At 31.5% G+C, this 15,190-nt stretch overlaps 1 protein-coding gene across 1 annotated transcript in view; it reads right to left on the bottom strand.

Annotated features, from left to right (window-relative positions):
- The window catches only part of LOC106680993 (cytochrome P450 6k1), a 34,996-nt gene that overhangs the window by 15,026 nt on the left and 4,780 nt on the right, over positions 1-15,190 (bottom strand). The window contains exons 2-4 of the mRNA XM_014421077.2: positions 7,123-7,319; positions 2,727-2,918; positions 972-1,107 (exon numbers count right to left, since the gene is read on the bottom strand). Coding sequence (XP_014276563.1) covers positions 972-1,107; positions 2,727-2,918; positions 7,123-7,301 — 507 coding nt within the window. The 5' untranslated portion in view covers positions 7,302-7,319. The remainder of the gene's footprint in view (positions 1-971; positions 1,108-2,726; positions 2,919-7,122; positions 7,320-15,190) is intronic.

Here is a 15,190-nt window from a genome sequence, read left to right as displayed (position 1 = left end):
AAAAAAAAAAAAAAAAAAAAAAAAAAAAAAAAAAAAAAAAAAAAAAAAAAAAAAAAATTTTTAAAACTACGTAAAATCTATCTTAACTGATTTTATCATATTACTTTATTTCATACCCAGCATAAATTAAACTGTTCTTGTTTAATTATGGTATATCTATGGTGATCAACAATTTCTTCAACAAGCAACAAGTTCTTCCGTATTTCTTTTTATTGCTTATTTTTTAAAGTTGTATTTATCTATACTATTAGTTAGCCTATGTCAAACATAATCAGGTTCTCAGAAAGATGAACATTTTGTAGGTTTTTCATTCGAAAACATTTTTCCAAGCCAAGTAAAGTAAAAAAATATAATTCTTTTGCGACACTGTAGTGGGAAATCTAACCATGGATGTCTCTGCTATCGGTTCCATGCCATGTTGCAATCATGGAAGATATTTTTTCGCCTAACCTCTTGCACAGACGATCGACATATTTGTACGACATTCTTGGTCAATCTTCATGGCTCTTTCCAGCAGAGACAAGACATAGCCTTCAGTGGATCTAGGTGTTCCCCCCTTCGTAAGGACACGGCCGAGTCGCCTCAGAGACAACCTCCTTCCTCTCGAATCAGTAGTCTCCTAAATATGCTCTTCCACAAATTGTTATATTCACTCTTTTTTTTTTTTTTTTCATAAAACTGAGGATATGCTTGCACAAAACTTATTTCTTCAACTAATTTCCATGGAAAAAAATCGTATACTTTTACTTGAAACTGAAACAAAGCATTTTAAATATTCTTGTATATTATATTTATAATTAATGCGTTCTGATATCTTCTTCTTCTACAGTTTCAACCTCAACTTTTGTTCTTATTAATATTCGTACTTGTAATGGGAATTTTGAAGAGGTCCATTATTTTGGAAATTACTGTAATTAATTTTTATTTATTTATTTTTTATAATTTTTTACAGATATATTGAAACATATTACCGAAACGGGCTGTTTTTCCTGATTTTTAATGAAGTCATACATAAACTCTCCTATTCTGGTGGTCAAGTTAGGAACCACTTCCTTTAATTTCAATGGAGTCATGTTTGAAGCTTGAATACTTCTCAATTCTTTCCATCTGTAGAAATGAATAGGAATGTTATAATTTAATTAGTATCCATAGTTTTAGATTAATATCTTTCAAAGCTTCTTAATTGTGGAATATTACAATAAGTGAAATAATCTGATAACAACCATGCCAAGTACTCTCATACTTGGTTATCTATAAGGAAATGTCCTTAATTTTTGAGCCTGAAACATATTCCTCAAAAATATAAATACATCTAGTTTTTAAATGAAGAGACAGTTTCCTACCTCCACTTAAGAGGAGGATTCCCACAGAAAAAGGGGATAAGGGAGGATTAAAAATTCCCTTCCCAAAATAGCAATAGAGAAAAAATCTGAGATTGAAATATATCTACCTACTAGCATGAATACTCGTGAGCAGCTTTTAACTAATTGTTAGCTAAAATGTCACTCACCGATTTAGGGAATATAAGTTAAGGGGAAGTTTACGATCGTGAAAAATTTCTAATTCGAGCGAGTTGTGTGTGAGTTTGAACTGCCTCGCTCAAAAACGATAAGTCATAAGAAACTTAGTTACATACTTAGGGCAGGTGTCACCGGAAAGTGCTACGTTACAGTATAGATTTTCTCAAAAAAGGCTTAAACGATTTCAATAAATCTCGGTTTTTCGATGTAAAATTATGTGGTGTTTAATGTCAGATATGTTTTCTCCTAATTAAAATAATCTGACAGGCTTTAAGTGAGGATTTAAAAAAAAAAATCTTAAACTAAAGTACCTTTACTTCATTGAAAAAAAAAAGTTTATCTCTTAAATTTTCCTAGTAATGAAAAAGGACAAATATAAACTACGATAGTGATTTGATAATTAACTTATGGAGATAAAGGGTAAAATATTTGTTCCTGTTTGAAAACATTTCCGGAAATCCGATTGATATTATAGATTTTTTAACATGAATTTGACTGAGCATGCGCAGACTGTCATTTAATAATTATTCAATGATTACTTTCTTAATTTCACTTATTCTTTGCTTAAGCCTTTCAGTTGATAGGATAACTATTACCATAATATTGATTCTATAACAATTCAAAATCAATAGATAGTTAAGAGCAGAATGTAAAATTTAGTGAAATGTTATATTTTTCCCTATATTTGCAGAAGAAAAATATTAACAATGTAAAATTGTAAGTATTATCAAAAGTACTTTTCAGAAAAATGTTTAAATTGCCAATTTAGTAACTGGAAGGCTCATTTCAGCAATTAGTATGAGAAAGTATTGACTCAGTTCATAATATAAAAATATATCTTCTGAGCGAAGTTTAATTTCAACTCAAAGTAGACTGATTAGTGGAAGTTGTGTGATGCCTAATAGATTTTTAGTTAAGTTTTAAAATTATCAGACATGATTCCAACTCCTATAAATATAATGTTAAAAAAAAAAAAATAAATAACTATTCTATATTATATTTTATTTCTAACAAATTATAATATTCATAATCAAGACATAAAAATTTAAACCAAGAATTCTGAAAAATGAGTTATCGGTATTTTCTCCTAAACTAATTATAGAAAATGTGACAGAACTTTGTAGAATAATGACGTTTATTCATTAATTTATTTATCAATTTCAATTATAAGAATGGCAATTAAAAATAATATTCATTATTACTTACAGGGGTACACCCTTCGCTGTAAATGGATTAAACCCCAATAGAGGGTCTACATCCTTACTCAAAGTAAAACCATTATCACTGAAGCTGTTAAACTCCGACACCAAAATCTTTTTTACAATTTCTGGATCTCTGACAAACAGCATCGGATCATAGAAAGTGTAGAAACCAATCATTTTATGTTCCTTATATTTCCTAGAAAAATCAATAAAAGGATTATGATGGGAATAACAATTTTTTTAACTTAGATCATGCTATAAATTAATATTAATATTAATTGTTATATACACATACTATATAGTATACAAATACAATATTTATTTTATGAATTACTACGAGGGTAAGTCAATTATTATCCGCAATATAGTTATACAATTTTATTATAATCGAAGAGGAAAATTAATATAGTTAATTTATAACAATATAGTTGTACAATTTTATTATAATTGAAAAGGAAACTTACAAGTACATAATTTTTGGAGATAGCCCCCTTGCTTTTCAACGATCTTAGTCCGTCGTTGTACAAGTTCCATGATGTCCTCATAAAATAAGGTTTTCGGTTGAGCTACGAGCCAGGAATTCACTGCTTCTTTCATTGCTTTGTCCGAGGTAAATCGACGGCCCCTTAATGCCTCTTTGAGTGGACCAAAGAGCAATCAGGAGCAAGATCGAGACTATGTGGAGGATGAGCCAGTACTTCAAAATTGAGTTTCTGGAGCGTTTCAGCAGTGTCTTATGTCATTATGAGAAAAGGGGCACAACAATAAACAGTGTACGTTACAGTGAGATGCTTACTTCCAAGCTAAAGCCTGCAATTCGAAGCATATACCGAGGACTGCTGTCAAAAGATGTTGAATTTCACAATGTCCATCCGCATACTGCTGCCTACACTGCTGGAACGCTCCAGAAACTCAATTTTGAAGTACTGGCTCATCCTCCACATAGCCTCGATCTTGCTCCTGATTGCTGTTTGGTCCACTCAAAGAGGCATTAAGGGGCCGTCGATTTACCTCGGACAAAGCAATGAGAGAAGTGGTGCATTCCTGGCCCGTAGCTCAACCGAAAACCTTATTTTATGAGGACATCATGGAAGTTGTACAACGATAGACCAAGTGCTTTGAAAAGCATGGGGACTATGTCGAAAAATGATGTACTTGTAAGTTTCCTATTTCATTACAAAAAAATTTTACTATTATTTTGTAGTTTGACAATATAATTTTTAATTACTCTTTTATTGAATCTCAAGTTCATTGCAATGCTCTTCGATATGTAATGTTTTCGGTAAATTAATTTAGTAAACATATCTTTTAATTTTCAAAACAAATGTACAAAATCAGATTTATGCTCTGTGCTGTAGAGAATTTCATAATTTTTCAAATGAAAGGCTTAAATATGTAAGTTAGATTACAGTTTTCGAGTTATTCCAAAAATTAATTCTTTTTAAGCATTAGAATTTCTTAATTTAATTTTATTACCCTTCTCCTCCTCTAATGTTTTCTTATTTCTCCTTACCCACGTTATATTACTTATGTTCACAACAAATTATTATTGTCATAATTACTAATTACTGCTTTTGTCTTACTTAACTTTATATTTTGTTTCTTGTTTTTAGTATTATACTTTTATATTTCATTAATGAAATATATTTTCTTTCTCTCTCTTTTTTTCATAAATTTGATTTAAATTATTATTATTAAATTTAGTTTCTCTAGCGGGAGCCCGCAAAATAACACCAGAGTGGATAAATGTACGTACAGCAGCCGTCCAAGACTTTAGGAAGGCCATTTCTCGTTTACGGTGGAAACTGGAGAAATGAGCCACTTCATAAAAGGGGGTGACCGACTAATTAGCCAAATTGAACCGAAGTCTATCGAAAATCTACTCGACACTGAAGATGCGGAGGAATTAAAAGCAGAGGTCGTCTGGAGGGTGAAGAGGAGCATCCTAAATCAGATTCAGGCGGACGAAGTGACCGCTTGGAGAGTTATCAAGGAAAGATTAAAGAAGGCGTTCGGAGGAGGATAGTGGAGAGGAAGACATATTTATGATGATTCGAGAGACAAACAAAACAAAGCAGTCTAGTGAGCAGTATGCCGCGGAACAAATAATAAATTATAAATGGATATCTAGTAAGTAAATATAGATATACGAAGTGAAAAATATTAAAAATAAGAATAAAGTAATGAAATAAATAGGAAATACAAAGTATATATAGGTAATAAATATGTAAGTAAAATAATAGGATCAAGGAAATATAAAGTTATATAATCCAAAAGAAACAAAGAAATATCAATATTTTAATTTAATAATAATAATTTAAATAAAAGTTATGAAAAAAAAGAAAATATATTTAATTAATGAAATACTAGTTGTTATATTGACCTCACTCCCGACCATCTTCTTTTACATATTATACATATCCACCGTCAACAATTTTCTCATCATTACAACTTTTTTTTCAACTTACACGAAGAGGCTACGCATGTAGGACCACTTATTTCGATGAAACCTTTTTTTATGATACTAGATCGAAAAACACACGTGTCCCAGGGCCCTTACCAATTATTAAAAAAAACACGTAACAATGAGATATCCTTGAAAAACCTCGACAAGGTAACAAGAGACTGCTGAAATGAAAAGATAAGAGACGATCTAAGTACTAAACCAGTTAAACCGGTATGGACTGTTCAACTCAGCACCATAAGAAACAGTAGACAGGAATAATGTTATGTCACTGAGGAATTATCAAAACAATAAACGGAATAGGTTTTATAATTATTTATCTTTTAATGAATAAATGAAATAGGTTTTATGATTACTTATTCGTAACTCAATATATCATCTACTTGTTCAACCTACATGTTGTTGTGTACCTGTTGAATAGGTAAGTGGTCCTGATTGGTTCTTAGTTTTGATTGGTTAGTATCATCATTATTACTTTTATTTGTATTTATTCTTTCACAATCTTTATTTAGAAATCTCAACTTTTTTCTTCATTTTCCGTCTGTTAGTGTGTTTAAATTTTGTGTTCTATCTATATTTCTGTTGTTTTTTTTCGTTTTATATGCGTCTCCTGTACTTTTTTAACCATATATTTTACGTATTTTTAAAGTTTTTATTCTTATCATTGTTTATTCAAGTTTATTTTATATTAGTACTATTTTATGTCTTCCTTCCTTTTATTTATATATAATTTTCTTATCACTTATGTTTTACATAATATTTATCCTACCTTAATTTACCTTTTGTATCTTATTGTTGTAATGTTCTTAGTTGTTTTTTGTTTCCTTCTAGCCCTGACGGTTAGTCGGACATTAACCCTAGCAGCACCAAGGTAGTATTCATTACGGCCTACTCCAAGGGGGGGGCTTGCCGAGCCCTACACTTCCCAAGACAACCTCCACAAGCCCTCACTTGATTTTAACCCTTATATCATTAATTTTCCTTTTATGGTAAACTTACTCTTTTGAAATATAATAATTTCTTCTTACTTCTGTAAATAAGATGGTAGAATAAGGATTATTTAAAAAAAAAATAAGGACCTAAGCTTTCTATTTGCTTTATTATGAAAAGATTTTAATTTGGAATTAAAAAAAGAATAAGAATATATGATACAACAAAAACCTAGGGTCGCTGAAACTTTAATTATTTTCAATTTCTTGAATATTTTAAAACAAAAAATAATTCTATTGTCTGAACTTAGGTATAAGAATAAAATGTTTATGTTTACAAATGCTCATCACTAGATTCAGCAGGTTCACATGTGTCAACTCTTTTCAAAACAACTAAAAAACCAAAGAAACATATCAGTCCGAAAATATTTTTAAGTAAAAAAAACTGAGGAAATCAGACCAGTAGTGAGAGTATGGGCGAGCTGGTGCACTTCCGTGAGCAGCCAATCAGAAGCCAGCATTTTGATGAAACTCAGGTCCCTTCCCTGCACCAAGGGGGGGGCTCCACCCGCCCTCATCTCATTTTTCTAACACAAATAATTTTTCGTACTCTTCCTCCTTATCAAATATTTTTCAAATCAATTCCAACATGTTGGTAGATAAATTTTAGGTAAATAGATTTTTTTTCTTGTCTGTGAAAAATTTTTTGAGAGCAGTATTAAAAAAAATCGGAAGTGAGGGCTCGGCGAGCCCCCCCCCCTTGGTGCTGCTAGGGTTAAATAGTTAATAACTATTTCCCCCCCTTGGTGCTGCTAGGGTTAAATAGTTAATAACTATTTGTTCTTTTTTGACCGAAACCCTGACCATCTCCTTCATATTATAAAATACATAAATAAATCGAATAGAATAAGTTTTCTAATTACTTACTGGTAAATGAATAAATGGAATATATTTTCTAATTACTTACTGGTTAATAAATAAACGGAATAGGTTTTCTCATTACTCACTTGTACATATCATCAAACATTTGAGGTACTAGTGCATGTCCCGTAATTATTTTTCTGATATTTCCAAATAGAAATTCCGTTGGGATTGAAAATACGTTCCTCCTTTTCCAGTAGCCATGAGCCCACCAATTATATATAATTAAAGTACTGAATATTATAATAATTATCTCCAGTAGCATGTTGTAAAAATATTTAACCTGCAATAGGTACAAACAACACATTAATTATTATTTCAAGCATATATTTATATATTATATATTTTCTAAAAGCACTTTTTATGTTGATGTTTTGTACATGGGAATATTTTTGTTGGATGGGTTAAAAAAGAGCTATGAGGATCAAATCTAGCTAACCAGCAAACGTTTCCTCCATCCAGAAATAATCCAAACTGAAAGCTACAAACTCTTATTAATGCAGATCGGAGATAGCACATTGCAACTTAAAAGACTAAAAAAGATTATTCAAATAAATCTAAAAACATAAGTTTAAGATGTTGAAATTTTTGTGTACTATTTCTATTTGGCTAGTCGGTAGATGTAAGGTGTGCTATACATGTGTATCTGGCCTGTATCACTGTAATTTTCCGGTTCTCCGTCTGCGAAACGTTGGTTAATTAGTTGTTTAATACTCCATTAAAAAAAATCACAAAGGCTTTACGGTAAGAGTTTTAATATTTAAATTTAATTTGGTTAAATTTTTAGCTTGTTATAAGATTCAACCGTAAAGTATTGACTTTACGGTTGAATCTTATAACAAGCTAAATATTATTTGTTTCCTGATCCGAGTTTCCAAACAAAATATCGATATTTCGTAATTATATTTTATTTCCGTATCAACAATTGATATTAATATTCCAATAGCATCAAATTTAAATATCAAAATCCTCAACATCAAAACATCGAAATTTCAAGAAACTATTAACAGTTCATTTCGATTAACCTCATCGATATAGATATTTAACTTCCGCAACAATATTTGAATATTTAATGAAAAATTTTGTATTTCATTCCAATATTTCTTATTGATCTTGATATCAACCGTATTATATGCAAGGATATTCATTTATCTTAAGTGCTGAACGATATTGGAATTTTAAGCAAAGATTTGTATTTAAATTTTATTGACATAGACAATTTATATCGATATCCCAAACATTTCGAGATTGCAAAAAATATTTACTTATTGATACCGATATCATGATTTAGCAATGATATTATAAGAATACTTAATAGAAAATTTGCTATTTCTTTAGTGAAAGCTTATGAAGTTTTAAGGAAAATTTTAAATTAAACATTTAAATTTTATTTCAATATTACATGAAGATATCAATATTCGATTTTCTAAATTTATATCGATATCAATGGGAGGCAGCAATATTACTATATTATATTAAGCCTGATTTAAAATGAAATATTTAAATTTCATATCGATGTTTGTCTTCTTATTAATATCTATATCAAACTTTGGCAACTATATACCAGAAATATTAAATCGAAATATTAAAATTTCATTCGATAAAAGGCTCTAAATTTTTAAGGAGTTAAAAAAAAAAAAAAATCTTTCGATAATGTATTTCTATATCACTAATAGACTTTATCAGTTATAATTAGGGAAATTTTTTGATGTTGTGGATATCGATAATTGAATTGGTTGATGGTTGATTGGTTGATAATTGATATTATTGTAATATCGATATCAAGTGTCAATATTGACATGAAAGAGTGCAGTAAAATTTAAATATTTTATTGTCAAACCTTCCTTAAAATTCCCAAACCTTTCAATAATAAAATCTCGATATTTCTATTAAACATTCTTAGAATTTCCTTACCAAATTTTGATATCGATATCAACAACATAGTCGAATATTGATATTGAAAAATAAATTTAAGTATTTTATTATAAAAATTCCCTAAATTATTAAATTTTTCATCAATGAAATATCAATATTTGCTTCGATTATGGTTGCCAAAATTTGACATCTATCTGAAACAGAAATATGAGAATGTTTAGATGTTGAGGGTATCGATATTTGAAGTGGATATTATTTGTTAATAATCATAATTTTTTTTAAATTTATTTATTGATATTTACATCTGTACATAAATACATCAAGTAAATTTGAGGAAATCACAATAGTATGGTACAAGCATGTAGAGAAACTACCCAATGGTAGTACTCTAAAAACATTTTTACAATTTAAGGTCTCGAGGCCATCTTCTTTTCAGATGCCTCGGAGGATTGTCCGGAATAAAAGAGGAAGCAAGATTAGAAACTAATGAGTTTGAGTGGTTAGGGAGTTTGTAATGGAAGGATTGATATCTGATTCGGGCTAGATCGGTTACAAATGGAACATTAAAGTCTTCGTGGATGATTTTATTTGTGACAAAGTAGGGAGCATTTAGGATTTTGGATTATAAGGATTGAATACGAGAGGAATTTGAAGGTTTAGTGGAGCCCCAAAGTTCAACGCCGTATGTCCAGATAGGCCTTATAATTGTCATGTAAATCAGTCTTTTGTAATGAATTGGAAGTTTGGACCGTTTGTCTAGTAAGTGCTGTAATAGTCGAAATCGACGTGCATTTTCAGTCTTGTCCAGATGTAGTCCAAGGTAGCGGATCTGTTCAACAGGGGTAAGGGCAACATTATTAAAGTATACTGTAGGGCAGTCAATAGGGTTACGACGAGGGTAAAGGTAATTTCATGGGATTTGTTGGAATTTATTTTAATCCTCCAATTACGACACCATTCTTCGAGGGCTGTGGTATGGGATTGAAGAGTTTGGGATGCAATTAAAGGGTTATCATTAACAGTGAGCAAACGTGTGTCACCGGCATACGTGGTGAGAATAGTGTAAGGATTAGTTGGGATGTCTGCTGTATAGATTGTGTAGAGGATGGGACTGAGGATACTACCCTGAGGAACACCAGCGGACTGAAAGAAGAGGGTTGATTAGGAACCATTGTGGTTTACTTTAAATAATCTGTCAGTGAGAAAGGAACGAATAATGAGAAAGTATATAGGAGGTAGGAATTTATGGAGTTTGTAAAGCAGTCCTGGGTGCATCATAATTTAAATTGGAGGTTATTGTAATATTCATGTTTTATCAACTTTTTTATGAAAACGATATAGCCAATTCTATTGTAGTCAATACTGGATGGGTGCCATATTGATTGTTATGGTGTTGACTTACATTACCGTTGTTAAGAATGTTTTATATGATTTGATTAGGTACGATATGAAACAGGTACACAAAAGACTATTATTTTATAATTGTTAATTCTTTAATCTGATAATTTGTAATATATATATATATATATATCAGTGCCGATATAATATCGATACTGATATTATTAACTGACATATATATCGATATTTTGCTTCCGATATTGCCCCCTAGTCACAATATGATAATAAAGTGTTTAAGTATCTGCCCATCTAATTATGGTATAATCTGCCCGTTTGTAGGTGTGTGACGAGGGAATGGTTCAGCCGATTTTCACGTTCGATACCTCACTTTATTAAACTAGATGATTTGATGTTTTTGAATCAAGTCGAGCTGAACATACTGAAAATGATTGTATTAAATATGGTTAGTCTATCCTTTTGTGTTTATCTACCAATGTTTGAGCTGAAGACTCTACTAATTAATAGGTTCTTGGAATATGAGCCATAAATATTATACAGTGATGTTCCAAAAATGCATTAAATCAGTTTGAGCTCAAAATATTGAAAAAAAAAAAAAAAATACTCTACTAAATATTTTTAGTCTCTTCGTTTCTAAATATATGACGTGTTTTTGAACGAATGGAGCAACCGTTTTCCTATTTTTATGTCTTGAATTATTCGTTAAGATCCCGTAAATGTTCGAACTCAAGATACTGAAAAATTATTGATTCTAATGTGTTTAGATTGTACGTTTTAGGTATATAACAATTGTTTTGAGCAAACAGCTTGGCTCAAATTATTCAATGAATATTTGGAAACTGTTTAAGCTCAAAATAGAGAGATTTTTTAGAACTTCTTGATAGTTCCTATAGAACGTCCCTCTGTTCATTAATGCCCTTAACTTAAAGTTATTTGAAACATCAAATGGATTAGGGACATGACAAATTTATTATAGAGTTGAACTTTCAATCGGATATCAAATGCGAGAGTCCTCGCAGAGGTAAACTAGTATTACTTGCTAGGAATAAAAAAAATTCAAACCAGAACTATCACAGCCTGCGTATGCGTTAGCATAGACGTGCAGAGTTCCAGATCGCAAATTTAGCTGATTTAAAACCCTGTTCAGTTGTGGAATTAGGGTATAGAGAGCGTTTACGGGACACTTCAAAAAAGAGTTTCAAGAAAACTCAAATAAAACAGTTAAAGAGTGCAACATAGAGTAATGGTATGTAATTGGAGTTCTGCAACACACAGGGGTGCTCCAAATGTATGCTAGAGGGTTCCTAAAGTGATACAACTTTCTCGAAATATTACAAAAAGTAAATTAAATTTGATATAGCAAATATGGACTACATTACATTCCAGTATTTATTCCACTGTTGTATCTTCTTTTATAACATATTCAACCTCTCTAAGGATAACTGTCCCACAATGTTTTTTAGTCCAAGAAGGGTGGTGAGGCGAAAACATTTTGGGAACCGCTGATAAAGAGGCCTAATAACCGGTGAAAAATAAATTATTTTTATATCTGTTCAGTCTCGTATCCAATCTTTGCAATCAAAAATCCTTCGTAAAATCCTCAATGCTCCTTATTTTGTAACTAATAAAACCATCCATAAAGACCTAAATGTTCCTCATGTAACCGATCTAGCCCGAACCCGATATTATTCCTTCCATAATAAACTCCCTAACCACCCAAACCCACTAGTTTCTAACCTTGCTTCCTCTTCCATTCCTGTCAATCCTCGGAGGCGCCTGAAAAGAAGATGGCCTCGTGACTATATTATATTGTAAACTGTTTTTAGAGTTCTACTACTGTATCATATCATTATGTCATTATGATCAAATTTACTGGTTGTATTTTTTATACAGTTGTAAATATCAATAAATAAATTTTTTTTTTAAATATCTTATAGAGGGTTATTGGAGCCGTTTCTATCGATTTCGAAATATTTTAGTGAATTTATTTCAAAACATTGGGACCTTTTTAGAGGCTCTTTGTTATCATGAGCCCTATGCGGAGTTTAGTCAGGATTACAACTTGATCTGACTCTCATTACACTGTATAACCGCAAATTTTGACTTATTCTTAGTTATATGTTTATCGTTTATAGTTACCCACGCTCAGCAGAGAAGGGGGTGAGTTAAAGGAAAATATATAAATATAATCGCAAAAGGAAAAAAAAAAAGACAAAACAATAAAGAATAAATTACTCCTTAGGCGCCACGTTATTTTTTCTAGGAAATAACGATAACCCCGAAGCATTATGCCCACAATATAACTAAAATATACCCCTATATAAACAATTGTTGAATTATGACCACTGGGAAATAACTTTACATGTAGATATCAGAAAACCTAGGGGTGTTACCTACCCACCTGTTGAATTATCGTAATATTCCGTGAACAACAAAAAAAAACATAAGTAAATTAACAGTTGAAAGCAGAGAAAGAACGGCAGAACTGTATGTACAAAAGTTTAATAATAAGAAGAAATATATGTACACAGATTGAAAAAGGGGAAAAAAAAGAATTCTTATCAATTAATAAAACAATTAAAACTTATAGGCTGACTTAACCTTAATAACTATATTTACATTATTATTCTCTTATCCTGGACATGCTGAAGAAACGTCACTGCACTATATCTCCACTTCTAGTGTTAATGACCGTCCATTGAAGTAGAACACCATAATTTTGAAAAAAAAAACAAACACATATGATGCTATGAAAAACACATTTCTCATATGGTGCTATTTCGGTTCAATCAGTAAAGACAGAGGGCCTTTAAACTATTACCACTTCACATTGAACAATCGTAATGCTATATACGTTATGGATTTATTCGGGATGCCAGGATAATCGCTGAAGGCAATTATCCAAAAATAAGTTAATTAATTAATTATATATTGAGTCCTAAAAAACTATTATTATGATTGGATTCTTTTCCTAAGGCTATTTGTGTGTTTACCAGTTTACTAATTAAATACCTTTATATTTATAAAATGTTGTTACCATTAATTATATATTATAATAAAGGGTGGTATATTAGGTTATATAATAGTATATAAACTACATAAAGAAACTAAGCATTTATTTACAATTTGTTATTATGATTAAAATGATTCAGATAAAGGTTGCCATAAAATATAGATTATTACATTATTACTTATTGGTTAATTTTATACTTATAGCTGCTGATGCCGTGGGATGTAGTGCCGTAGGTATCGTTCATAAGAGATGTTTAGGTCTCGTGGCTCTTCTCACGACTTCGTCTGGTCGAAGTGCATCTTCTAACCCTGCCTCCTGACTGTGGTCCTCACCCGTCTAAGCCTTCCTGTTGAGTGTGTGTTTCTCTGATCTAGATTCCCTGTCGTTTTCTCCCACTTCCCTTTTGGGGCGTTACCTTATTTTTTAATCTCAATTTCTTATTGGCCATCGGTAACCGAAGGCTCCCGAGGTAGGTGTCCTTCTCAGGGCCGATAATGGGTGAAAAAGTTTGACATGTCCAGGAAGAGCCTGCAGCTGCTTAATTTGATTCTGATCCCTCGTCAAACCTGTCATTTTTGTTAGAACACTTAAAGGTTAGCCAATCTAATTTTCTCAGGGGACTCTGGTTTTCATATCCGGGGACGCAGTAAGAGACTCCTACCCTAACCAGGTATCGGGGAAAGATAGCAAAAAACCTTAATAAACGACATATTGTTGTAATCATGGCTAATGCCTCGATACATAGCATGTGTTCCAAAATCAAACTGTCACCTTCACAAAACCAAAACCCACTCGTCTGAACGTATGTGTTCAAAATCAAACTGTGGCCTTCACAAAAAAACAAAACCCACTCGTCTAAAAAAATATCGTAAAATATAATAACACCTCTTGTCTACGCAGATACAGCCAGTGTTTTCTTTCACCATGGCAACCGTAACACCCCTTGTCTACGCAGATATCGCCAGTGTTTTTATTTCACCATGGCAACCGTAACACCCCTTGTCTACGCAGATATCGCCAGTGTTTTTATTTCACCATGGCAACCGTAACAACTGCCAATATTCCAAGGCATATCTACTTTAATAAAAGATTTCTCATAGATTTTTAACGCAAAATCAGTGGTGTAGTCCTATTTGAACTAGGCTTAATCATAACGCAGCTTTTATGAGGGAAAGAGGCAACAATCCAACGAACACCGATCTGGTTTAAAATTTTATTTTGTTCAAAAATTTATTAACAATAACTGCGCATGGTAGATAATTTAGATATACCTGTCTTTTTTAATTTGGCCATACAAATAAATACAAATCCATAATTTTATCACCCATCAATCAGTCACAAAAAATAAAATATTTTTTATGGGAAGATGGTTCGGGGTGGGGTCAGAGAAGAACACAGATAAGTTAAAAACTGTTTAACCCATCTTCCCAAGCATCCAACCATCTTCTCCTTATATATATTATCCACGCTCACCTATTTCCTCATCATTTTAGCACTAATAAATAAGCTTTTAACTTATTTGTGTTCTTCTCTGACCATACCCCTCCCCCCCAACCATCTTCTCCTTGTATACATTATCCACGGTCAACTATCTTCTCATCATTAACTTTTTTTTCAATTAGGTATGGTACATAAAATGAAATCGAAGTCATATAAACTTTTGAACCACAAGAATGATGAAAAAAAGAGTTCAAAGTTTTAAATCAGATAAACCCATTTATTCATAGCAGCCCTCTTTCTAATTGCCACCGAGCAATGCTACCACAGATTGGTCCATTTTTTATACTGCTTAGTTGGGAGAATGTGTGTTCAATTAAGCGTCTATTGAAAACCCTAAATACGAACTGCATAAGGCGTACCTTATTGACCGAAAACCAAGTGGCAGAATTACAAAGGTGTTCTAATGATTG

The sequence above is a fragment of the Halyomorpha halys genome, unplaced genomic scaffold (assembly GCF_000696795.3).
Source record: "Halyomorpha halys isolate HHAL.00 unplaced genomic scaffold, Hhal_1.1 Scaffold302.1, whole genome shotgun sequence".
NCBI classification, from domain to species: domain Eukaryota; kingdom Metazoa; phylum Arthropoda; class Insecta; order Hemiptera; family Pentatomidae; genus Halyomorpha; species Halyomorpha halys.
This window is presented reverse-complemented; position numbering and strand designations above follow the sequence as displayed.